This window comes from Ranitomeya imitator, chromosome 3 (assembly GCF_032444005.1).
Source record: "Ranitomeya imitator isolate aRanImi1 chromosome 3, aRanImi1.pri, whole genome shotgun sequence".
Taxonomy (NCBI): domain Eukaryota; kingdom Metazoa; phylum Chordata; class Amphibia; order Anura; family Dendrobatidae; genus Ranitomeya; species Ranitomeya imitator.
In genome coordinates this window covers 677,720,658-677,748,337 of record NC_091284.1, presented here as the reverse complement: position 1 = coordinate 677,748,337, position 27,680 = coordinate 677,720,658, and the positions used below count along the sequence as shown (strand labels likewise).

The window sequence follows — 27,680 nt, the reverse complement described above, 5'->3', positions numbered from 1 at the left end:
TTGGGCACTCGGCAGGGCTCGGAAGAGAAGGCGCGCCATTTGACTTTTTGAATGGAAAATTAGCTCCAATTGTTAGCGGACACCATGTCGCGTTTGGAGAGCCCCTGTGTGCCTAAACATTGGAGCTCCCCCACAAGTGACCCCATTTTGGAAACTAGACCCCCCAAGGAACTTATCTAGATGCATATTGAGCACTTTAAACCCCCAGGTGCTTCACAGAAGTTTATAACGCAGAGCCATGAAAATAAAAAATAATTTTTCTTTCCTCAAAAATGATTTTTTAGCCTGGAATTTCCTATTTTGCCAAGGATAATAGGAGAAATTGGACCCCAAATATTGTTGTCCAGTTTGTCCTGAGTACGCTGATACCCCATATGTGGGGGTAAACCACTGTTTGGGCGCACGGCAGGGCTCGGAAGGGATGGCACGCCATTTGGCTTTTTAAATGGAAAATTAGCTCCAATCATTAGCGGACACCATGTCACGTTTGGAGAGCCCCTGTGTGCCTAAACATTGGAGATCCCCCAGAAATGACACCATTTTAGAAACTAGACCCCCAAAGGAACTAATCTAGATGTGTGGTGAGGACTTTGAACCCCCAAGTGCTTCACAGAAGTTTATAACGCAGAGCCATGAAAATAAAAAAAAAAATTATTTTCTCAAAAATGATTATTTAGCCTGCAATTTTTTATGTTCCCAAGGGTAACAGGAGAAATTTGACCCCAAAAGTTGTTGTCCAGTTTCTCCTGAGTACGCTGATACCCCATATGTGGGGGTAAATCACTGTTTGGGCACATGCCGGGGCTCGGAAGTGAAGTAGTGACGTTTTGAAATGCAGACTTTGATGGAATGCTCTGTGGGCGTCACGTTGCATTTGCAGAGCCCCTGATGTGGCTAAACAGTAGAAACCCCCCACAAGTGACCCCATTTTGGAAACTAGACCCCCAAAGGAACTTATCTAGATGTGTGGTGAGCACTTTGAACCCCCAAGTGCTTCATAGAAGTTTATAATGCAGAGCCGTGAAAATAATAAATACGTTTTCTTTCCTCAAAAATAATTATTTAGCCCAGAATTTTTTAATTTTCCCAAGGGTAACAGGAGAAATTTGACCCCAATATTTGTTGTTCAGTTTCTCCTGAGTACGGTGATACCCCATATGTGGGGGTAAACTACTGTTTGGGCACATGCCGGGGCTTGGAATTGAAGTAGTGACGTTTTGAAATGCAGACTTTGATGGAATGCTCTGTGGGCGTCACGTTGCGTTTGCAGAGCCCCTGATGTGCCTAAACAGTAGAAACCCCCCACAAGTGACCCCATTTTGGAAACTAGACCCTGAAAGGAACTTATCTAGATGTGTGGTGAGCACTTTGAACCCCCAAGTGCTTCATAGAAGTTTATAATGCAGAGCCGTGAAAATAATAAATACGTTTTCTTTCCTCAAAAATAATTATTTAGCCCAGAATTTTTTATTTTCCCAAGGGTTACAGGAGAAATTGGACCCCAAAAGTTGTTGTCCAGTTTCTCCTGAGTACGCTGATACCCCATATGTGGGGGTAAACCACTGTTTGGGCACACGTCGGGGCTCAGAAGGGAAGTAGTGACTTTTGAAATGCAGACTTTGATGGAATGGTCTGCGGGTGTCACGTTGCGTTTGCAGAGCCCCTGGTGTGCCTAAACAGTAGAAACCCCCCACAAGTGACCCCATTTTAGAAACTAGACCCCCCAAGGAACTTATCTAGATATGTGGTGAGCACTTTGAACCCCCAAGTGCTTCACAGACGTTTACAACGCAGAGCCGTGAAAATAAAAAATCATTTTTCTTTCCTCAAAAATTATGTTTTAGCAAGCATTTTTTTAGATTCACAAGGGTAACAGGAGAAATTGGACCCCAGAAATTGTTGCGCAGTTTGTCCTGAGTATGCTGGTACCCCATATGTGGGGGTAAACCACTGTTTGGGCACACGTCAGGGCTCGGAAGTGAGGGAGCACCATTTGACTTTTTGAATACGAGATTGGCTGGAATCAATGGTGGCGCCATGTTGCGTTTGGAGACCCCTGATGTGCCTAAACAGTGGTAACCCCTCAATTCTACCTCCAACACTAACCCCAACACACCCCTAACCCTAATCCCAACTGTAGCCATAATCCTAATCACAACCCTAACCCCAACACACCCCTAACCACAACACTAACCCCAACACACGCCTAACCCTAACCACAACCCTAATTCCAACCCTAACCCTAAGGCTATGTGCCCACGTTGCGGATTCGTGTGAGATATTTCTGCACCATTTTTGAAAAATCTGCGGGTAAAGGGCACTGTGTTTTACCTGCGGATTTTCCGTGGATTTCCAGTGTTTTTTGTGCGGATTTCACCTGCGGATTCCTATTGAGGAACAGGTGTAAAACGCTGCGGAATCCGCACAAAGAATTGACATGCTGCGGAAAATACAACGCAGCGTTCCCGCGCGGTATTTTCCGCACCATGGGCACAGCGGATTTGGTTTTTCATATGTTTACATGGTACTGTAAACCTGATGGAACACTGCTGCGAATCCGCAGCCAAATCCGCACCGTGTGCACATAGCCTAATTCTAAAGGTATGTGCACACGCTGCAGAAAACGCTGCGGATCCGCAGCAGTTTCCCATGAGTTTACAGTTCAATGTAAACCTATGGGAAACAAAAATCGCTGTACACATGCTGCGGAAAAACTGCACGGAAACGCAGCGGTTTACATTCCGCAGCATGTCACTTCTTTGTGCGGATTCTGCAGCGGTTTTACAACTGCTCCAATAGAAAATCGCAATTGTAAAACCGCAGTGAAATGCGCAGAAAAAAACGCGGTAAATCCGCCATAAATCCGCAGCGGTTTAGCACTGCGGATTTATCAAATCCGCAGCGGAAAAATCCGCAGAGGACCAGAATACGTGTGCACATTCCTAACCCTAACCCTAGCCCTAACCCTAACCCTACCCCTAACCCTACCCCTAGCCCTACCCCTAACCCTACCCCTAACCCTACCCCTAACCCTAACCCTAACCCTACCCCTAACCCTACCCCTAACCCTAACCCTATTCTAACAGTGGAAAAAAAAAAATTTCTTTATTTTTTTATTGTCCCTACCTATGGGGGTGACAAAGGGGGGGGGGGGGGTCATTTATTATTTTTTTTATTTTGATCACTGAGATAGATTATATCTCAGTGATCAAAATGCACTTTGGAACGAATCTGCCGGCCGGCAGATTCGGCGGGCGCACTGCGCATGCGCCCGCCATTTTGGAAGATGGCGGCGCCCGGGAGAAGACGGACGGGACCACCGCTGGATCGGTAAGTATGATAGGGTGGGGGGGGACCACGGGGGGGGGGGGGATCGGAGCACGGGGGGGGGAATCGGAGCGCGGGAGGGGTGGAACGGAGCGCGGGGGGCGTGGAACGGTGCACGGGGGGCTGGAATGGAGCACGGGGGGGTGGAACGGAGCACGGGGGGGGGTGGATCGGAGTGCAGGGGGGGTGATTGGAGCACGGGGGGGTGATTGGAGCACGGGGGGAGCGGGCACGAGCACGGGGGGGAGCGGAGCACTGGACGGAGGGGAGCCGGAGCAGTGTACCGGCCAGATCGGGGGGGTGGGGGGGCGATCGGAGGGGTGGGGTGGGGGCACACTAGTATTTCCAGCCATGGCCGATGATATTGCAGCATCGGCCATGGCTGGATTGTAATATTTCACCCGTTATAATGGGTGAAATATTACAAATCGCTCTGATTGGCAGTTTCACTTTCAACAGCCAATCAGAGCGATCGTAGCCACGAGGGGGTGAAGCCACCCCCCCTGGGCTAAACTACCACTCCCCCTGTCCCTGCAGATCGGGTGAAATGGGAGTTAACCCTTTCACCCGATCTGCAGGGACGCGATCTTTCCATGACGCCGCATAGGCGTCATGGGTCGGAATGGCACCGACTTTCATGACGCCTACGTGGCGTCATGGGTCGGGAAGGGGTTAACATTACTTTTTTTACTATTGATGCCGCATAGGCAGCATCAATAGTAAAAGTTGGGGACACACAGGGTTAATAGCGGCGGTAACGGAGTGCATTACCCACGGCATAACGCGGTCCGTTACCGCCGGCATTAACCCTGTGTGAGCGGTGAGGAGTATGCGGGCGCCGGCCACTGACTGCGGGTAGTAAGGAGCGGCCATTTTCTTCCGGACTGTGCCAGTCGCTGATTGGTTGTGGCTGTTTTGCCGCAACCAATCAGCGACTTGGATTTCCAGGACAGACAGAGGCCGCGACCAATGAATATCCGTGACAGACAGACAGACAGAAGGACGGAAGTGACCCTTAGACAATTATATAGTAGATGCAATTTCATCATCGATTCTTTAAAGCATCTCCAAACATGAAGCTACAAAGAGACTAACAATTATAATGATCATTGACAAGATGATACAAACAAAAGGAATGGCAATAAGTTATAAAAGAAAACCTTCCAGCTATAAGAGGCAGCAACTCACACATCATAGATCTTGATATATCCATCATCTGATCCTGTAACTAGCAGCTGAGAATCCGGAGAGAAAGTAAGGGATCTGATAGGCATAGCATGACCTGATGAGGGGGAAATTAAAATAAAAAGGTAATCCCATGCTGCACATTTTTTTTAAGAGAAAACTATAAAAACAAAGATTTATCATCAGGGAAAAAAATAATTGTCATAATTTTGATTAATCTTTTAAAGACCAGGGCTCATTGAAGCCTCTGTATTGTGAAACTTTGTTTTTTGGAATGATGAGGTAGAGATAACTTTTAATTTGTTAAGGTACCTTCACACTAAACGATATCGCTAGCGATCTGTGACGTTGCAGCGTCCTGGATAGCGATATCGTTCAGTTTGACACACAGCAGCGATCAGGATCCTGCTGTGATGTCGTTGGTCGGGGCTAGAAGGCCAGAACTTTATTTCGTCGCTGGACTCCCGCTGACATCGCTGAATCGGCGTGTGTGACACCGTTTCAGCGATGTCTTCGCTGGTAACCAGGGTAAACATCGGGTTACTAAGCGCAGGGCCGCGCTTAGTAACCCAATGTTTACCCTGGTTACCAGCGTAAAAGTAAAAAAAAAACAAAAAACAAACACTACATACTTACCTTCCGCTGTCTGTCCCCGGCGCTGTGCTTCTCTGCCCTGTGTAAGCACAGCGGCCGGAAAGCAGAGCGGTGACGTCACCGCTCTGCTTTCCGGCCGCTGTGCTCACAGTCAGTGCAGGAAAGCACAGCGCCGGGGACAGACAGCGGAAGGTAAGTATGTAGTGTTTTTTTTTTTTACTTTTACGCTGGTAACCAGGGTAAACATCGGGTTACTAAGCGCGTCCCTTGCTTTTAGTGACCTTAAAGGGAACCTGTCACCCCGTTTTTTCAGATTGAGCTATAAATACTGTTAAATAGGGCCTGCGCTGTGCGTTACTATAGTATATGTAGTGTACCCTGATTCCCCACCTATGCTGAGAAATACATTACCAAAGTCGCCGTTTTCGCCTGTCAATCAGGCTGGTCAGGTCGAGTGGGCGTGTTCACAGCGCTGTTTCTTCCTCAGCTTTACGTTGGTGGCGTAGTGGTGTGCGCATGTTGAAGTGACTAATCCACTGTGGGCACGTGAACAAGCAGCGCGCGATCTGCGCTATCACCCCCTTTCATCGGTGGGGGCGGCCATCTTCCTGGGGCCGCGCGTGCGCAGATGGAGTGCTCTGCTGCACGGGGCTTCAGGAAAATGGCCGCGGGATGCCGCGCGTGCGCACAAGAGGTCGCGGCGGCCATTTTCCCAAAGCCGAGTTTGCATCTCGGCTTTGGGAAAATGGCCGCCGCGATCTCTTCTGCGCACGCGCGGCATCCCGCGGCCATTTTCCTGAAGCCCCGTGCAGCAGAGCACTCCATCTGCGCACGCGCGGCCCCAGGAAGATGGCCGCCCACACCGATGAAAGGGATAACAGCGCAGATCGCGCGCTGTTTCTTCACGTGCGCGCAGGGAATTCGGAACTTGGACATGCGCACACCACTACGCCACCAACGGAAAGCTGGGGAAGAAAAGAGCGATGTCACCACGCCCACCTGACCAGACCAGCCTGATTGACAGGTGAAAACGGCGACTTTGGTAATGTATTTCTCAGCATAGGTGGGGAATCAGGGTACACTACATACACTATAGTAACGCACAGCGCAGGCCCTATTTAACAGTATTTATATCTCAATCTGAAAAAACGGGGTGACGGGTTCCCTTTGGCCGGCGTCACACTTGCGAGTTTTACGGACGTAAGAGCGCAGAAACTACGTCCGTAAAACTCGCAAAAAATACGGCACAATTATTCTCTATGCCCCTGATCCTATCTGCCGTATTTTACTGATCAGTATTATACGGCTTTCTACGGCCGTAGAAAATCGCAGCATGCTGCGTTTGTCACCGTATTGCACAAATAAAACGCCAATGAAAGTCTATAGAAGCCCCAAAAATACGGATTACACACGGACCAGCAGTGTGACTTGCGAGAAATACGCAGCGGTGTTAGAGAGAAAAGCCGGCAATTCAGTGCGGTGTACAGTAAAATCACACTGACAGCTTACAGTAGAATAGGTAGAATAAATGTGTACACATAGAATAGGTATGTGTGTATATATATATATATATATATATATATATATATATATATATATATATATATATATATATATATATATATATATATATATATATATATATATATATATATATATATATATATATGTCAGTAAGACACATATATGCATATATATTCTTACTTCATACAGCCGCGATATAGCAAAAAGCCGGTAATTCAATTACCAGCTTTTGCTTTCTCCTTCCTAAAACCCGACATGATATGAGACCTGGTTTACATACAGTAAACCATCTCATATCACCATTTTTTTTGCATATTCCACACTACTGTTAGTAGTGTGTATCTGCAAAATTTGGCCGTTCTAGCTCTTAAAATAAAGGGTTAAATGGCGGAAAAAATTGGCGTGGGCTCCCGCGCAATTTTCTCCGCCAGAGTAGTAAAGCCAGTGACTGAGGGCAGATATTAATAGCCTGGAGAGGGTCCACGGTTATTGCCCCCCCCCTGGCTAAAAACACCTGCCCCCAGCCACCCCAGAAAAGGCACATCTGGAAGATGCGCCCATTCTGGCACTTGGCCACTCTCTTCCCATTCCCGTGTAGCGGTGGGATATGGGGTAATGAAGGGTTAATGCCACCTTGCTATTGTAAGGTGACATTAAGCCTAATTAATAATGGAGAGGCGTCAATTATGACACCTATCCATTATTAATCCAATACTAGTAAAGGGTTAAAAAAAACACACATTATTAAAAATTATTTTAATGAAATAAAAACAAAGGTTGTTGTAATATTTTATTTAACGCCCAATCCAATCACTGAAGACCCTCGTTCTGTAAAAGAAAAAACATAATAAACCAACAATATACTTACCTTCCGCAGATCTGTAAAGTCCAACGATGTAAATCCTTCTGAAGGGGTTAAAACATTTTGCAGCAAGGAGTTCCGCTAATGCAGGCTGCTCCTTGCTGCAAAACCCCGGGGAATGAAGCTAAATATAGGTCAATGATCTATATTTAGCTTCATTTGCGGTGAGGCGCCCTCTGCTGGCTGTTCATAGATCGTGGGAACTTACCTAGAAAGCTCCCAGGCTTTTTGCAGATACACACTACTAACATTAGTAGTGTGGAATATGCAAAAAAAATGGTGATATGAGATGGTTTACTGTATGTAAACCAGGTCTCATATCATGTCGGGTTTTAGGAAGGAGAAAGCAAAAGCCGGTAATTGAATTACCGGCTTTTTGCTATATCGCGCTGTATGAAGGAATAATATATATACACATTATATATATATATATATATATATATATATATATATATATATATATATATATATATATATATATATATATATATATATATATATATACACATATACACATATATATATACACACACACACACAGTATATATATGTTTTTATTTTTTTTTTTAATGCATGGATCCCTTGTATAGGCGTATGTCGGTTTGGCAAGCCTGTGATAAAAACACGCAGTACGGCTGCCATACGGATTACATACGGAGGATGCCATGCGCAAAAAACGGTGACACACCCTGCCTACGGAGGAGCTACGCACCACTATTTTCGGGACTTTTCATCGTATTACGGCCGTAATATACGGACCGTATTTGCATACGCTGAGTGTGACGCCGGCCTTTAATTCCCTGAGGGAGTAAAGAGCAAATGGAAAATTTTAGGCTAAGTGCACACGTTGTGCATTTGGCTGCGGATCCGCAGCTGTTTTCCATGCAGTTTACAGTACCATATAAACCTATGGAAAACCAAATCCGCAGTGCACATGTTGCGGAAAATACCAAGCTGCGTTGTATTTTCCGCAGCGGTTTACACCTGCTCCATAATAGGAATCCGCAGGTGGAATCCGCACAAAAACCGCAGGAAATCCGCAGGTAAAACGCAGTGTGCGTTACCTGCGGATTTTGCAAAAACTGTGCGGAAAAATCCGCACACGAATCCTAAACGCGTGCATATAGCCTTAGATCTGACTTTAGATCTGACTCGCACATCTGTGTTTCGGGGTCCGTTTTGCATGGACTGACCTTGGGTTTTCTGACCCAAACTCGTCAGCCATTGATATACACAAATGATGCAGACGAACTCGGGTGAGGAGTCTCACAGCCGGTCTGTGCATTGCAGTCCATAATCGGACTATGAACCACGGATGTCTGAATCCGGCCTTACATTAGCTGTACAGGGGGGAAATAAAAGGTTGTGTTGCAGTAGTTGTGAAAAAGGAATAAAGTTGTCAAACATGATTACATTTTGCCTGATCTACCTAATAAAAGGGCTGGTGGGGGATGGTTCTGACTGTTTACAGTTTTCCTGTAATTTCTTCAGAGGATGATAGAATGGGCACTAGGAAAGAGTAATACAAAGTTTGATGAAAGGGTAGGGGGCTCCATTCAAGAGCTGTAAATGAGCTGGGTGATAACAGGTCATTCTCAATCTGGACCTTTAGGGACTACTGAGTCAGACAGCCGACCGGTCAAATGAGCTTCTATGTGGCATTATTAAAAGGGTTGTTCCAAAGGCAAAAATTATATTCCTCCTAACTCCTTATCTATTTTCTGATATATTTGGTTTTAAAAATTCCCTAACTACACTGTTTAGTATAATATTTTTTTTTACTTCCTGTCTGAGGGCGATTAGTTTTAGAGCTACCAGTGCATGCGGAGATACTCAAACGAAGCATCATCAGATCAGGGGAAGAGTCTGCGGTCACTGTCACAGCCTGTCTCTTCCCTGAAAAGAAGCTTCATCAGTGACGCTCGTTTCAAGGGCTGTGCTTGTGCCTGCGCTGTCCCCTGTGCGCAGTGTCTGCTCTGTGGTCATCCTCGATGAACAGTAATAAGCCGGCAGCAGAGCGGTGTCAGAATAAAAGGCATGAAGGAGACCAGCGCCACTCCGACAGATGAAGTCACTGGTCTCCGATGGGTATTGACACCCCTATTACTATTGCCAGCTTATTACTATTTATCTAAGCAGACAATAGAGCAGACGCTGTGAACAGGGGACGGCGCACAGGAAACAGTCTCTAAAATGAGTCACAAATGATGCATTTTTTCAGGGAGGAGGCAGAAGCAGTGACAACTGAGCAGACGCTATGAACAGGGGACAGCACACAGGAGACGGGACACAGGAAGGACAGCACCGCCCCTGAAATGGGCATCACTGATGAAGCTTCTTTTCAGGGAGGGGACAGGGGCTGTGAAAGTGGCCACAGCCTCTGCCTCCCACTGTGATGATGCTACATTTGAGTACACTAGGATGTCCCAGGCGCTCTCAAACAAATAGACAGGAAATTTAAAAAAATAAATAAAAATAATAATACAAAAAGTTAGTGTAGTCAGGGAAATTTTAAAGCAAGTATATTAGAAAATAGCTTATATTATGGCATTAAATAGATTGGCAGGAGGAAAAGGACTGCCTTCGGACCACCCTTTTGAGATACAGTTAGGCCACTTAAGCACTTAATCGTATTTTCCTTTAGTTACGTGGCATATGAACATGGGTGCAAAACCCCACCCCCCAAAAAACTACATTGTGTGGCAGTAACTGTAGATCGAAACTAATCTAAGCAGGTAAGTGGAGTTGGAGAAAAGAATACCAAACCTAAAAATCACAGTAAACAGGAGATAAACTAGTCCACACTGCTAGTCGGCAGCAAGATCCTGAAACAAACAAATGGGTTGCAAAAATCCTTCAGAAAATGCAAGGGTTAATTTCCTGCTGGCAAAAGGCCGAGGGGACACAGCTTCCAAATATCACCATCCTGCAGCAGACAAAGAAGAGGGGGGAGGCTCCTGCTGCAGTCAGTTGTCTTAAGGCCAAACACACGATCATGGAAAGGGGGCTCATAAATCTCCTGTGACAGATGTTTTCGTTTTTTAATATCAGCGCCAGACAAAATATTTTTAACAGACAAGGAGATTTGGCGAGCTGTTATGGGAGCAATTATTGGGGGGAGGTTTTCTCCTTTGTTTAATATTTCCTTGATTCAAACTGCAGAAAGACCATCTTACCTTCCAACGTGTGGAGAAGTTTCCCTGTGGCAATATCAAAGATATTGATAATGCCGTCTATGGCACCGCTAGCCAAATACTTTCCGTCTGGGCTCTGTAGTTAGGAAAAGAAAAAAAGAAAAAAAAAGGGGGGGGGGGGGGGGGGAGGGAGGAGTGATCAATATAATAGCAGGCAAACAACACTAGGCCGACAGTCTAAAGAAAAGAACTAAGTAAACTCCGGCACACTAAAGTTGCTGTAATAGTTTATATTGTTTTATTCCAAGAAAAACAAGATGGTGGGTTTCCACAAGAAAAAATTCTGCAGATTCTGTGACAGACATATTGTATTTTCAACGTTTCGGCATATTAGCCTTTTTCAAGAAACATTTGTCTTTCTGTAATTCACATAAATAAACATAAGAATACATCATAATAGAAAGGACATTGTCACCCATGACATATTATGTCACCTAGGTCCAACCATCTGTGTAGATAACAAGATAAATTGTTCAACAAGATCATATAAACCTATATGGTGCGACAAAATGTATAATCAATCCAATAGAATTTGGTATCTAGCTCAAGAAGCATCAATGAACCTAGCAAGACTAAAAAAATAAAAATAAGAAATAAATAATAAACAGAAAACGTCAACCTGAAAGAGCACATCTATACTGTCTATGGAATGCAATAGGATAATTCTTATTTAGGGTTCAAACATGGACATAAAATATGTTGTGAATTCTGCTCTTGGGTTCCCTCCAGTGGTAGTAGGTGGGAATGCAGTTGTCTCTGAGTCGCAGTCCTGGCCAGGTGTATCTGCTGATTGCAGTTCTGACTGGGATATTTAGGTGTGCAGGATTCATTAGTCCTTGCCAGTTGTCAATGTTTCTTCTGAAGTGTTGGATCACTTTCTGGCTTCTCCTGCTCAGCTGTCAATTCAGCAAAGATACAGTGGGGCAAAAAAGTATTTAGTCAGTCAGCAATAGTGCAAGTTCCACCACTTAAAAAGATGAGAGGCGTCTGTAATTTACATCATAGGTAGACCTCAACTATGGGAGACAAACTGAGAAAAAAAAATCCAGAAAATCACATTGTCTGTTTTTTTATCATTTTTTTTGCATATTATGGTGGAAAATAAGTATTTGGTCAGAAACAAACAATCAAGATTTCTGGCTCTCACAGACCTGTAACTTCTTCTTTAAGAGTCTCCTCTTTCCTCCACTCATTACCTGTAGTAATGGCACCTGTTTAAACTTGTTATCAGTATAAAAAGACACCTGTGCACACCCCCAAACAGTCTGACTCCAAACTCCACTATGGTGAAGACCAAAGAGCTGTCAAAGGACACCTGTTATGGCTGGCAATCAGGCAACACAGCGTGCAGTAATCAGCGCACATACAGAGATCTAGCAATAACCAAAAACAATAGGACGAGCTCTGAGACGTGGAATCTCTGTAGACTGCAGTACCTGATCTATCCTCACACAACTATAAGCAGCAGTGGATTGCGCCTATCACTACCTATGCAACTCGACACTGCCTGAGGAGCTGACTAGCCTGAAGATAGAAATACAAGCCTGACTTACCTCAGAGAAATACCCCAAAGGAATAGGCAGCCCCCCACATATAATGACTGTTAGCAAGATGAAAAGACAAACGTAGGAATGAAATAGATTCAGCAAAGTGAGGCCCGATATTCTAGACAGAGCGAGGATAGCAAAGAGAACTATGCAGTCTACAAAAAACCCTAAAACGAAAACCACGCAAAGGGGCAAAAAGACCCACCGTGCCGAACTAACAGCACGGCGGAGCACTCCTTTGCTTCTCAGAGCTTCCAGCAAAAGTTAATAGCAAGCTGGACAGAAAAAACAGAAAACAAACTAGAAGCACTTATCTAGCAGAGCAGCAGGCCCAAGGAAAGATGCAGTAGCTCAGATCCAACACTGGAACATTGACAAGGAGCAAGGAAGACAGACTCAGGTGGAGCTAAATAACAAGGCAGCCAACGAGCTCACCAAAACACCTGAGGGAGGAAGCCCAGAGACTGCAATACCACTTGTGACCACAGAAGTGAATTCAGCCACAGAATTCACAACAGACACCAGAAACAAAATTGTAGCCCTGCACCAGGCTGGGAAGACTGAATCTGCAATAGCCAACCAGCTTGGAGTGAAGAAATCAATAGTGGGAGCAATAATTAGAAAATGGAAGACATACAAGACCACTGATAATCTCCCTCGATCTGGGGCTCCATGCAAAATCCCACCCCGTGGGGTCAGAATGATCACAAGAACGGTGAGCAAAAATCCCAGAACTACGCGGGGGGACCTAGTGAATGAACTGCAGAGAGCCGGGACCAATGTAACAAGGCCTACCATAAGTAACACACTACGCCACCATGGACTCAGATCCTGCAGTGCCAGACGTGTCCCACTGCTTAAGCCAGTACATGTCCGGGCCCGTCTGAAGTTTGCTAGAGAGCATTTGGATGATCCAGAGGAGTTTTGGGAGAATGTCCTATGGTCTGATGAAACCAAACTGGAATTGTTTGGTAGAAACACAACTTGTCGTGTTTGGAGGAAAAAGAATACTGAGTTGCATCCATCAAACACCATACCTACTGTAAAGCATGGTGGTGGAAACATCATGCTTTGGGGCTGTTTCTCTGCAAAGGGGCCAGGACGACTGATCCGGGTACATGAAAGAATGAATGGGGCCATGTATCGTGAGATTTTGAGTGCAAACCTCCTTCCATCAGCAAGGGCATTGAAGATGAAACGTGGCTGGGTCTTTCAACATGACAATGATCCAAAGCTCACCGCCAGGGCAACGAAGGAGTGGCTTCGTAAGAAGCATTTCAAGGTCCTGGAGTGGCCTAGCCAGTCTCCAGATCTCAACCCTATAGAAAACCTTTGGAGGGAGTTGAAAGTCCATGTTGCCAAGCGAAAAGCCAAAAACATCACTGCTCTAGAGGAGATCTGCATGGAGGAATGGGCCAACATACCAACAACAGTGTGTGGCAACCTTGTGAAGACTTACAGAAAACGTTTGACCTCTGTCATTGCCAACAAAGGATATATTACAAAGTATGGAGATGAAATTTTGTTTCTGACCAAATACTTATTTTCCACCATAATATGCAAATAAAATGTTAAAAAAACAGGCAATGTGATTTTCTGGATTTTTTTTTCTCAGTTTGTCTCCCATAGTTGAGGTCTACCTATGATGTAAATTACAGACGCCTCTCATCTTTTTAAGTGGTGGAACTTGCACTATTGCTGACTGACTAAATACTTTTTTGCCCCACTGTAAGTGTCTGTTTTTTGTTTCTGTGGCACACATGCAGTGTGCTTATATTCTGTGCTATTCATTTGTTTTTCTCTTGTCCAGCTTAGACTGTGTCAGTGTTTTCTCAGTCTTGTTGGATTCTCTGGAGATGCAGATATACGCTCCACATCTTTAGTTAGATGGTGGAGTTTTTGTATTTTCTGCTGTGGATATTTTTGGAAGGATTTTTAATACTGACCGCTTAGTATCCTGTCCTATCCTTTCCTATTTAGCTAGTGTGTGCCTCATTTGCCAAATCCTGTTCTCTGCCTGCGTGTGTCTATTCCTCTACTACTCACAGTCAATATTTGTGGGGGGCTGCCTATCCTTTGGAGTTCTGCTCTGAGGCAAGGTAGAATTTCCTATTTCCATCTTTAGGGGTATTTAGTCCTCCGGCTGTGTCGAGGTGTCTAGGTTTTGTTAGGCACACCCCACGGCTACTTCTAGTTGCAGTGATAAGATCAGGGTTTGCGGTCAGTATAGTTACCACCTACTCCAGTGAAAGTTTTCATGCTGCTCCAAGGTCACCTGATCATAACAAAAATATCCTAGTACACTAAATAAGTATTATAAAAGACACAGGTATAGATAAAAATAAAGATGAAAATGTGCCCCCAACTGAAAAAAGGAGATTTTTGTGTACTCACCGTAAAATCTTTTTCTCCGAGCCAATCATTGGGGACACAGGATCATGGGTGTTATGCTGCTGCCACTAGGAGGACACTAAGTTAACACAGAAAGATTAACTCCTCCTCTGCAGTATACACCTCTTGACTGGCCAGGATTCAAACCAGTTTGGTAGTAAAGCAGTAGGAGTATTAAACGAAAGACAATAAAACTATGTCAAAACCAAAGAAGTAACAACAAGCCAAAAGGCTAACAGGGTGGGTACTGTGTCCCCCAATGATTGGCTCGGAGAAAAAGATTTTACGGTGAGTACACAAAAATCTCCTTTTCTCCTACGCCTCATTGTGGGACACAGGACCATGGGACGTCCTAAAGCAGTCCCTGGGTGGGGAGCAATATAGCTGCTAATACCACTGGCTACAGCTAAGGTACCGCCGATTGCAGAATGCGCCTGCCAAGGGCGGCGTCTGCAGAAGATAATGAATGTGGTAATGTTTTGTAAAAGTATGCAAGCTGGACCATGTCGCAGCTTTGCAGACCTGTTGTGCTGACGCCTGGTGCCGAATGGCCCAAGAGTCGCCCTCCAACTGAGTAGAATGGGCCTTAATCCCTGCTGGAATAGGAACACCCTTGACGCGATAGCATTCCTGAATAGCCGATCGAATCCATTTGGCTAGAGTAGCCTTGGAAGCGGGAGAACCCTTCCTTGGTCCCTTAAATAGGACATCCGACTTGCGGAAGGGAGCTGTCTGCGAGACGTACCGCCGAATGGCCCTCACCACATCGAGTGTGCGCAGAGCTTTCTCAATGCGATGGACTGGTGTCGGACAGAACGAAGGCAGAATAATCTCCTCGTTGAGGTGAAAAGAGGAAACGACCTTGGGCAGAAAAGGAGAAGTCCTCAAGACTGCCTTGTCCGGGTGAAAAATCAGAAACGGAGGTCAGCAGCAGGAAAGTGTCGCCAACTCCGAAACACGCCTGATGGATGTAATGGCCACTAGGAAAACTACCTTCCAGGAAAGGAAGGTCAGAGAGACGTCCTGCAGTGGTTCGAAGGGGGCCTTCTGAAGGGCTCCAAGGACCAAATTAAAATCCCACGGCATTTTGTAGGGAGGCGCCACACGGGAAACTCCCTGAAAGAACGTCTTAACCGGTAATCTATTGGCAATTTTTCGTTGGAACAGGACTGACAATGCTGACACCTGTCCCTTCAGAGAGCCAAGCACGAGACCCGACTCTAGTCCTGATTGGAGAAATTCCAATATGGAAGGAATGGAAAATGCCAGATGAGATCGTCCATGTGCGTCGCACCATGCGAAGAAGATTCGCCAGGTAAGGTGGTAACTGCGCATGGACACGGGTTTCCTAGCCCTGATCATGGTGGAGGACACCTTGGGAGAGAAACCGGCTTGACCTAGAATCCAGGATTCAACGGCCAGGCCGTCAAAGACAGGGCCCCTGAGTTCTGGTGGTAAATCGGGCCTTGTGAGAGAAGATCCATGCGATCTGGAAGACGCCAGGGGACGTCGGTGACCAGCTGAACCAGTTCCGCATACCATGCTTGGAGCGGCCAGTCCGGCGCCACGAGGATCACTGGAACCCCCTCTGCCCTGGTCTTCATGATGACCCTCGGTAGCAAGGGGAGAGGAGGAAAAATGTACGGGAGGTGGAATTGAGGCCATGGCAGGACCAAGGCATCTGCTCCGATGGCACCTGGGTCGAGAGATCGGGCAATGAACTGTGGGACCTTGTTGTTTAGCCTGGAGGCCATAAGGTCCACATCCGGGGTCCCCCAGCGATGATAAATCTGCTGGAAAACTTCCGGATGGAGGGACCACTCGTCCGAGGCGAGACCCTGGCGACTGAGGAAGTCCGCCGCCCAGTTCTCCACACCTGGTATGTGGATCGCCGAGATGGGCGAATGGTTGTTTTCGGCCCAACGGAGAATGTGGGACACCTCGTGCATGGCCATTTTGCTGCGGGTCCCCCCTTGACGGTTGATGTACGCCACCGCTGTGGCGTTGTCGGACTGGATTCTGATGGGGTGACCTGCTAGGAGATGGTGAAGACTGAGCAATGCTAGTCTGACAGCTCGTATTTCCAGGATGTTGATGGGGAGACGCGACTCTCGAGTGGACCACCGCCTTGTACTGTGTGGTGTTTGAAAAGTGCACCCCAGCCCAGGAGGCTGGCATCGGTGGTCACCACCAACCAACGGACTGGGAGAAAGGACTTTCCTTGGTTCAGGGAGGACTTCAGCGTCCACCACCTGAGGGTCTGTCTGACCTGTGGGGACAGACTGAAATGGCGGTCGTTCCCGTTCCACGCTGACAGCAGCGCATGTTGTAGGGGACGGAGATGAAATTGAGCAAATGGGACTGCTTCCATAGCAGCTACCATCTGCCCGAGAATGCGCATGCTGAAACAAATGGAGTGGGAGACTAGACGGGAAAGACTCCGAGCTCCCCGCTGCAAGGCCAAGGCCTTGTCTGGAGGGAGAATGACCAGACCGCGGAAAGTGTCCAGTGTCATTGCAAGAAAGGAGGTCCGTTGAGCCGGGATCGGAGAGGATTTTTCAAAGTTTATCTTCCAACCCAGGCGAGAAAGAGTATTCACCGTGAGATCGACGGACTCTTTGCAGGCTGGGTATGATGGGCCTTTTATCAGTAGGTCGTCCAGGTACGGAAGTACCACCACTTCCGTGGAATGAAGAATGGCCATGGCAGCCGCCATGACCTTTGTGAAAACTGTGGGAGAGGTGGCGAGGCTGAAAGGTAAGGCCACAAACTGCAAGTGTTCTTCGCGAAAAGCAAAGTGAAGGAAATGTTGATGAGGAGGAAAAATTGGGATGTGGAGGTAAGCATCGTTGATGTCTATGGATGCTAGGAGCTCTCCTTTTTCCATGGACGCGACGACAGAGCGAAGAGATTCCATTCTGAAGTGCCGATTTTTGACAAATTTGTTCAGAAGTTTTAGATCTAGAATCGGACGCAAAGATCCGTCCTTTGGAACCACGAATAGGTTTGAGTAAAACTCTTTGAACCTTTGGTCTTGGGGAACCGGAATGATGACTCCATCCCTTTGTAATGGCCGTATGGCCTGGAGAAAGCCGTTGTCTTTGTTTTGGGAGGACATGACCGGAAAAAAAATGTCGGAGGAAGAGAAGAAAATTCTATTTTGTATCCGGAGGACACCAGTTCCCTGACCCACTCGTCGGAGACGACCGAGAGCCAGGCTTGACGGAACAAAAGTAGGTGACCTCCTACTTTGTTGATGTCCTCCGGATGTTGCAACGAGTCATTGAGTGGAGGATCTAAGGGATCTGGATCCCTTAGACCCAGATGACCATGGTCTGAGTTTCTAGTTACGGTTGGGTCTGTATGAGAACTGGGAGCCTCGGTCCCCACGCGCACCTCGTCCTGATGCGGAGGAGAAGGATGTAGATGACCAATTGGGATTGTTGCAAAAAGGCCGGAATCGAGATTGTTGTGGATAACGAAACGGCCGGGTAGGCTTTTGTTGGGGGAGAAATTTACTTTTCCCCTCGGTAGCGTCCGAGATTATTTGGTCTAATTTTTCTCCAAATAGGCGACCAGCTTTATAGGGTAGAGATGTCAATGAGCAGAATCTACTCGTCAATCTCTGAGCCACAGGGGTCTTCTGATGGAAATTGCATTTGCGGCTGCCTGTGCAGCGCAATTGGCCGCATCTATTGAGCCATTAACTACGGAGTCCCCGGCCTGGGCTATCTGGTTAGCCAGGTTGATCGCCTCTGGAGGGAAATTACTGTCTTGGATGGTCGTGGTAAGCACCTCAGCCCAAGCGACCATAGCCTCGACACCCAAGAAGCGGCGAAGGATGGAAAGAGACGCTCCTGTGGCCTCGAAGACGGAGCGAGCCAGGTAGTCAATTTGGCGGTCAGAGGGGTTCTTGACTGAGGAACCATCTGACAGGGATAGGATCGTTTTGGAAGCGAGATGCGATACTGCAGGATCCACTGAGGGAGACTGCAGCCAGTCCTTGATTAGTTCCTGAGCAAAAGGGTATTTGGTCTCCATAGGCTTTTGCCCCATGAAGCGTTTGTCAGGGCGGTCCCTGTGTTTTTGTACGATTTCTTTAAACTCAGGATGAGTGACAAATACTTTTTGGACACGTTTTGTCTTCTTAAAAGACACTGCGTGTTCCGGAGTGGATACGGATTCCTCGACCGCTTCAATGAGAGAATCCAGTGTCTCTTGGGAAGTCAAGGAATCCTGAACGTAAGAGTCCTCGGACTCACATTCAGAGTCATTTAGGTTGCCCGGAGAAGGGGGAACGAGAGACTGAGCTCACGGATGCTGAAATGCAAACACGCCCGTGGTCGGGGGGTGAGACATGGGTACATTTCCTGGCACCCCGATCCCTTAGTGACAGAGGACGCCCCCTGCTGGTGGACGGATCCGTACCGTCGCCAGAGTCCTCCGCGGTCTGATGAGGGACCCCGGAGGGAGTCAATTGCCTTGGCTAGGGAAGCCATAGTTTGGGCCACTTCCCTGTCACACTCAGGGGGACTAAGCTCTGCAGGGTCGGCGGCGGCGGGAGGCGGCTGCACAGAGGCCGGGTCACAATCCGCACTTAACGGGGTATTGTGAGCTTGGGGCCTAGCCGTATTGCAAGTGGCACATCAAGTGAAAAACACTGTGTGCTTCTTGTTAACCTTTTTGGTCTCCTTAGGTTGAGACAGTGTCTTTAGAGACAGGGGCAGGCTATGTCATATGGTGCAGGGAAGGGCTTAAGCTTTCTAGATGCAGCTTACCCACGGTCCTGTGCCTGTGTCCTGTGGGAGGAATGTCGCAGCGGCGGTCCTGGGAGCTGTCAGTTAGCATGGGCCACCTTCGGAGTCTCGTTATTCCCGCAGGAGATGAGAGGCAATATGGCTCCCGAGATTTGCAGGGCTCCTCTCGTCCCAGACAGACGCAGATATAGGGGGCGGAGTTACGGCCGTGGGCGGATCTGCACACTGTGGCTTAGTCCAGCTGAAAAGCCAGGGACTAAATTTCTGGCCCTGCCGGCAATGCGCGTCTCCCCTGGGACCCGGACCGCACCTCTGCCGCCGATGGGAGCGTGGGGAGGGTATGTACTCACAGTGTCGCATCCTCCTGTCACTGAGGGTACGCGCTCAATCCATGCACCCAGGACGGGGGATGGAGAGGCCCCAGATACATCTTCTCTATCCTCCAAGGGGGGCTTTTGTCATGCGGCTGCAGTGACGCCATCTGATGTGGGCATTGTCTCAGCGGCCCCGGAGAGGAACATGAGAGCCAGGCTCTATGTGCTCGCCATCTTGCAGGGGGGGGAGGGGGGGCGGGGGGAGATCGGGCCATAAAAAACAACGTCGCCCCAGAAAAGTTAGGCGTGCCCCAGACGTCGCAGGAAAGGGACGGGGAGGTATACTCGCCTGTTGATGGTTCGGGGGAGAGCGCGCCCTATAAAAAGGAACCCGTCGCCCCCTTCACTCCGTTAAGTAAAAAATAAAAATTTACAGAAAAATAAAATTTTAAAAATTAAAATTAAAATAAAGTTGGGGTCTGAAAACAGACCCAAGTGCCTCCTACAGACACTAAGCAAGAACTGGTTTGAATCCTGGCCAGTCAAGGGGTGTATACTGCAGAGGAGGAGTTAATCTTTGTGTTAACTTAGTGTCCTCCTAGTGGCAGCAGCATAACACCCATGGTCCTGTGTCCCCCAATGAGGCGTAGGAAAAAAAATATAAGTTTGTGGACGTGTAAATACGAGTACAGATGAATGGATACGGATCAATAAGCGCGGCTATAGGTGGGATTATACAGTGCCTACAAGTAGTATTCAACCCCCTGCAGATTTAGCAGGTTTACACATTTGGAATTAACTTGGCATTGTGACATTTGGACTGTAGATCAGCCTGGAAGTGTGAAATGCACTGCAGCAAAAAAGAATGTTATTTCTTTGTTTATTTTTTTTTTTTAAATTATGAAAAGTCTTTTCAGAGGGTTATTTATTATTCAACCCCTCAACCCACCAGAATTCTGTTTGGTTCCCCTAAAGTATTAAGAAGTAGTTCAGGCACAAAGAACAATGAGCTTCACATGTTTGGATTAATTATCTCTTTTTCCAGCCTTTTCTGACTATTTAAGACCCTCCCCAAACTTGTGAACAGCACTCATACATGGTCAACATGGGAAAGACAAAAGGAGCATTCCAAGGCCATCAGAGACAAGATCGTGGAGGGTCACAAGGCTGGCAAGGGGTACAAAACCCTTTCCAAGGAGTTGGGCCTACCTGTCTCCACTGTTGGGAGCATCATCCGGAAGTGGAAGGCTTATGGAACTACTGTTAGCCTTCCATGGCCTGGACAGCCTTTGAAAGTTTCCTCCCGTGCCGAGGACAGGCTTGTCCGAAGAGTCAAGGCTAACCCAAGGACAACAAGGAAGGAGCTCCGGGAAGATCTCATGGCAGTGGGGACATTGGTTTCAGTCAATACCATAAGTAACGTACTCCACCGCAATGGTCTCCGTTCCAGACGAGCCCGTAAGGTACCTTTACTTTCAAAGCATCATGTCAAGGCTCGTCTACAGTTTGCTCATGATCACTTGGAGGACTCTGAGACTGACTGGTTCAAGGTTCTCTGGTCTGATGAGACCAAGATCGAGATCTTTGGTGCCAACCACACACGTGACGTTTGGAGACTGGATGGCACTGCATACGACCCCAAGAATACCATCCCTACAGTCAAGCATGGTGGTGGCAGCATCATGCTGTGGGGCTGTTTCTCAGCCAAGGGGCCTGGCCATCTGGTCCGCATCCATGGGAAGATGGATAGCACGGTCTACCTGGAGATTTTGGCCAAGAACCTCCACTCCTCCATCAAGGATCTTAAGATGGGTCGTCATTTCATCTTCCAACAAGACAACGACTCAAAGCACACAGCCAAGAAAACCAAGGCCTGGTTCAAGAGGCAAAAAATCAAGGTGTTGCAGTGGCCTAGTCAGTCTCCTGACCTTAACCCAATTGAAAACTTGTGGAAGGAGCTCAAGATTAAAGTTCACATGAGACACCCAAAGAACCTAGATAATTTGGAGAAGATCTGCATGGAGGAGTGGGCCAAGATAACTCCAGAGACCTGTGCCAGCCTGATCAGGTCTTATAAAAGACGATTATTAGCTGTAATTGCAAACAAAGGTTATTCCACAAAATATTAAACCTAGGGGTTGAATAATAATTGACCCACACTTTTATGTCTAAAATTTATAAAAATTTAACTGAGCAACAAAGCTTTTTGGTTTGTAAGATTTATGCATCTGTTAATAAATCCTGCTCTTGTTTGAAGTTTGAAGGCTCTAACTTATTTGCATCTTATTAAACCTGCTAAATCTGCAGGGGGTTGAATACTACTTGTAGGCACTGAACATAGCCACAATGTGTACATATAAAAAATAATTTGAAAATGATGAAATACTTTACTTGTAACTGTGATGAGCAGAAATTAGGAATACCACTGTGAGAACAAATGTTAATCATTAGAGACACCGTGATCATGAACATTTGCGCTGAGCTGAACTGGAAGAACGGCGCATTTAAGATTACCTGTAACTAAAGTCAATAGAGCATACCGCACGTGTGTCTGGTGGAGAAGATCCAGGAAAAGGCTTGTGACCGCAAGCGAAGAGACAAGTGAGAGGAAGAGCGTGGTGCCGGCCTTTCATATACTTCCGGTGTTCGTGCCTGCGCTGGTACTTCCAGGTGAGAGTTGAGAGAGAAACGTGTGACACGGTGCGCTTGTGAAATCCGGAGAGACACGGAAACAGCCGACAAGTACCGATGTATACAGAGTGCGCAGTAGTATAGATCGTAAACTGTTTACTCTGACTCTTTCCAAGGGAACTCTGACCCTTTCTATGGCCCATATAGGTTATTTTTCTGACACCATTTTTATCCTAAGTAGCTTTCCCCGTTATTTACTCATTGCAAAAACTAGTTTATAATGTTTATGAGTTGTATACGGTATTCTGATAAACATACGTCAGTTTAATGGATGTTTTAGGACACTGATGGGTCATTCTTCCTCTTATCACTCTTTTCTTTTTCTTTTTTATCAGCACACAGGTGGAGTCTACCGTTTACGATCTATACTACTGCGCAAGCGCATCCATACTCTGTATACATCGGTACTTGTCAGCTGTTTCCGTATCGCTCCGGATTTCACAAGCGCACTGTGTCACATGTTTCTCTCTCAACTCTCACCCGGAACTACCAGTGCAGGCACGAACACCGGAAGTATATGAAAGGCCGGCACCACGCTCTTCCTCTCACTTGTCTCTTCGCTTGCGGTCACAAGCTTTTTCTTGGATCTCCTCCACCAGACACACGTGCGGTATGCTCTATTGACTTTAGTTACAGGTAATCTTATATGCGCCGTTCTTCCAGTTCAGCTCGGCGCAAATGTTCGTGATCACGGTGTCTCTAATGATTAACATTTGTTCTCACAGTGGGATTCCTAATTTCTGCTCATCACAGTTACAAGTAAAGTATTTCATCCTTTTCAAATTATTATTTATATGTACACATTGTGGTTATGTATAATTCCACCTATAGCCACGCTTATTGATCAGTATCCATTCATCTGCACTCATATATACACGTCCACAAACTTACATTTTTTCAATTGGGGGCACATTTTCATCTTTATTTTTATCTATACCTGTGTCTTTATAATACACTTATTTAGTGTACTAGGATATTTTATGTCCATGTTTGAACCCTAAATAAGAATTATCCTATTGCATTCCATAGACAGTATAGATGTGCTCTTTCAGGTTGCCGTTTTCTGTTTATTATTTATTTCTTATTTTTATTTTTTTAGTCTTGCTAGGTTCTTTGATGCTTCTTGAGCTAGATACCAAATTCTATTGGATTGATTATACATTTTGTCGCACCATATAGGTTTATATGATCTTGTTGAACAATTTATCTTGTTATCTACACAGATGGTTGGACCTAGGTGACATAATATGTCATGGTTGACAATTTCCTTTCTATTATGATGTATTCTTATGTTTATTTATGTGAATTACTGAAAGACAGATGTTTCTTGAAAAAGGCTAATATGCCGAAACGTTGAAAATACAATATAAGTCTGTCACAGAATCTGCAGAATTTTTCTCTTGTGGAAACCCACCATCTTGTTTTTCTTGGAATAAAACAATATAAACTATTACAGCAACTTTAGTGTGCCGGAGTTTACTTATTTTGTATTGAATATATTTTTCTCCTGAGCACCTTCTTTAGAGCAGTGAGCACCCTTTTAATCGTATTCTAAAGAAAAGAACTTACATATGCAATACTAAGGATAAATTTGCCTCTGGTGTCCAGAGAGTATTCCTTTTTGCCAGTCTCTACTCCAAAGATATTCACTTTTCCTACATGACTTCCAGTAGCCAAATGCTGCGAGTCTGGTGAAAAGGCAACAGACCAGGCGTCCACTGTAGGGACATACAGAGGTTAGACAATACATCTGGGCATGGAATGGAAGCTAATCGTCTTACACAGACTAAAACACTCAATGGTCAGTGAACCAAATGTCTTGTTCATACCTGGTCCAGCATCGATGGAACGGATCTGCTTCCCAAACTCCAAGTCCCATAGTCGGATGTGAGCATCTAATGAACTAGAGGCTGCAACGTTTCCATTAGGACTCACATTCACAGAAACCACCCCTAGCTGGTGGCCTTCAAGTGTCCATTGTAGTTCTAGGTGTTCATCAGACCTGCAGACGGAGAATCAACATATAAACTAATATTCCTGTGACCAAAAGTGATCCATGGGGTTTGATTACACTACCAAGCTTCGCATCATTACCTGGTATATATGACCACTTTACCAATAAAATGAGGGTCTATATTCAGGTCTCTATTACAAATAATACATGCACTGCTCCATATAAGGCTATGTGCCCACTTTGCAGATTCGTGTGTGGATTTTTCTGCACAGTTTTTGAAAAATTTGCAGGTAAAATGCTCTGCATTTTACCTGCGGATTACCCACGGATTTCAGCTGTGGATTCCTATTGAGGAACAGGTGTAAAACACTGTGGAATCCGCACAAAATTGACATGCTGCGGCAAATACAACGTAGCGTTTCCGTGCGGCATTTTCCGCACCATGGGCACTGCGGATTTGGTTTTCAATAGGTTTACATGGTACTGTACACCGCACTGAAAACTGCTGCGGATCCGCAGGGCCAAATCCGCAACATGTGCACATAGCCTAAGACTAAATAACCCACTGCTGGGACAGGCTGCAGTGAGAACTCCTTGGTAAAAGAAAGACCGTTCACAAACAAAAAAAAAGCTTTAAGTGTAATGCACTGAAACTGAAACTTTAAGGTGACTTTTCAGAGTGCGCTGTCAAGCGTGTACGTGAGGAATAGCACTATTTCTAGCCACTAATGACTTATGTCTTGCATTATTAGCAGTATTTTCTCTTCGTGTGCTCTGCCTTTTTTGGCCTCTATAGGCACTGCAGACATATTTGTTGACAGATGTTGGTAATTTTCAAGTTTCCCAAATTCACTTGGACAACTGATTTATAAAAAGATTGTAATTATTATTAAGGCTATGTGCGCACGTTCAGGATTTCCTGCAGAAATTTCCTGAGCAAAACTGGACATTTTCTGCAAGAAATCAGCATGCGTTTTTCTCGCGTTTTTAGTGCGTTTTTTTTTTTTGCTGATTTTTCCGGAGGTTCCCAATGCAGTACTATAGTGGGAAATCCGCAAAATTAATGAAGATGCTGCGTTTTTTACCGCGATGCGTTTTTTTCGCGGAAAAAAACGCATCATGTGCACAAAAATTGTGGAATGCATTCTAAATGATGGGATGCATAATGTATGCTTTTTTTTTCGCGTTTTTATAGCGAAAAAACGCGAAAAATCTGCAACATGCTTACACAGCCTTAAAGTCACAAGTGCCCCAGTATAGTCAGGAACAAAACGTGAGGCATCTAAGCCTACACTTTCTAACCACGCAGGATATGGATCCTATCAACTTACCATTTCCAAACTTTCACCAAATCATCTAGGGAACCACTAATTACAGTTTCTGCCCCGTCATTTGTATTCTTCCCCCATGCTACAGACCATATGGCATCATTATGGGCTGGAAAAAAATATAAAATATATAAATAATACAAGTTCTAATAAGAGCTTATGATTGACAGAAGGTGTTCCATTAGGGCAATATGGAGGTCACAAATGAAGAAAAACTTTGGGGAAATTATAAGGTTGCAGACACAATTGGACAGGCCGGTCTAACACTGCATCTTTTTATATCAATTGCAGATACGAGCGGAAATACTCGGAGGGAGAGGCACAAGTCACAGATTAATTGCTAGAAAAGTAGGAATCTCTGACCCATACAGCGCTATCCCAGGCCATGTACTAGACATAAGATTATAATGGTATTTGGGAAGAGCTTATTACAGAGGCAAGTTCTGTTCTAACTATGGTTCTAACAGTCCAGACGGTCACTAGACCTGCGGCCGGGACTTGTGTGAACTCGGAGTCCAGATTGCTTCTCCACTATGAGCTTACCTTGCTCTTGCTTGTAGAGGATACTATACTGTAAGAAGACAAAAGACAACACCAAAATTAGTAACCTAAAATGTACCTCAACTATTGTGGTGTTATTATTCTTCGCACACTACACTTTGTAAAAGGCATGTTCCATTGGACACCGTGAGAGCTGCATCAGAAGAATGCTCATGGTTTTACAGTGAAATGTCTTGTCCTTAAGATGTGTTTTCAGGCCACACTTTTTTTTTTTCACCAGTAAAAACTGCAGCCAAAAAAAGAACCCATCAACATTGTGGATACGACCAACAAAATTGCAATTTTTACTGTGCAGTGGAAACATATCCTATCAAGAATGGACAGAACTCATTCACACTGCAGCAGTATTTTCTACCACTGGATGCTATGTGCATTAGCTATTTCTAATGTTCTAGTCCCCCACAGACTTGCCAGACCCCATTAACAATAATGACATCCATTGGGTATGTGCCATGGGGCCAATCATTTTACCAGAGGACCACACTTCTAAAAAATGACATAATTTGCACCAAATCTTTAAAGTACTGATTCAACTCTGACACTACGTATTTTAATCGTATGTCAAAACTTAGGACTCATTCAGATATCTGATTTTTGCTGGTATGTGGGGAAAAAAAAATGGACCAATTTTCATATTTCAAGAAAGCTAAAACATTACAATATTTAAGCAATTACTCCATCTCCTCCATTGCCAGCATTCTCTAATCAGACAGCACTGGGATGACAGAGTGCAGTTCAATGTTTCACACCATCCATAGATTTGTATGGGTGCATGCGATCTGATTCTCGGATGCACTCGCAGCGTGCTGTGATGCCAAATCGGCATGATAAAATAATTGCAGATCTGTACTGCCCCATAAAATGTCACTGGTCAGAGTACTATCCAACAGAATGTCGCATAGCACTTGGCCGTGTTACACACTCATGTGACCAAGCCCTAAATGTGGTGCAAGTTTCACCAGCTCATCTTTTTGGTATGGTAGTAAATGTCACAATGTTAGACATGAAAGGTAGATACTAATTTGCTAAATGTTGCATGTTAAAGATGACAATTTGTAAGACTTTTTTAATATCTTAAAGAGGACTTTTAACAAGTTTTCTCTAGTCACCTTCCACGACGGCATACGGAGGTTGCCTCTTTGCCCTAATGGGGAACAGGAAATGGAGAGGTTAAAAGGCCCTCCCACCTCCCTCTCACCAGTGTCTTTCCTGTTCCCCATGGGACAGGAGAGGTTTACTTCGTATGCAGTGGTGGCCGGTAACTACTGCTACGCAGGCTCTGCCTAAACTATAAACCGGGCAGCATGGGGTCGTTTCTTACCTCCCCCTTCCGCTTATGCTGCTCCCGTCACGCCGCGCTGCGGTGTCCTCGGGACCTGGTCCTAGCCTTCCCGCGCCTCTATGAGGGCAAAGCAGGCTAGCGTTCCTATCCGGAGTCCTCCTGGAGCTCT

General features: G+C 45.7%; 1 protein-coding gene across 1 annotated transcript in view; it reads right to left on the bottom strand.

The window, feature by feature from the left end:
* Positions 1-27,680, bottom strand: part of SKIC8 (SKI8 subunit of superkiller complex) — a 48,439-nt gene that overhangs the window by 6,189 nt on the left and 14,570 nt on the right. Inside the window, exons 3-8 of the mRNA XM_069758379.1 lie at positions 26,212-26,239; positions 25,672-25,777; positions 24,216-24,388; positions 23,956-24,104; positions 10,669-10,762; positions 4,516-4,609 (exon numbers count right to left, since the gene is read on the bottom strand). Of these exons, the coding sequence (XP_069614480.1) occupies positions 4,516-4,609; positions 10,669-10,762; positions 23,956-24,104; positions 24,216-24,388; positions 25,672-25,777; positions 26,212-26,239 (644 nt within the window). The remainder of the gene's footprint in view (positions 1-4,515; positions 4,610-10,668; positions 10,763-23,955; positions 24,105-24,215; positions 24,389-25,671; positions 25,778-26,211; positions 26,240-27,680) is intronic.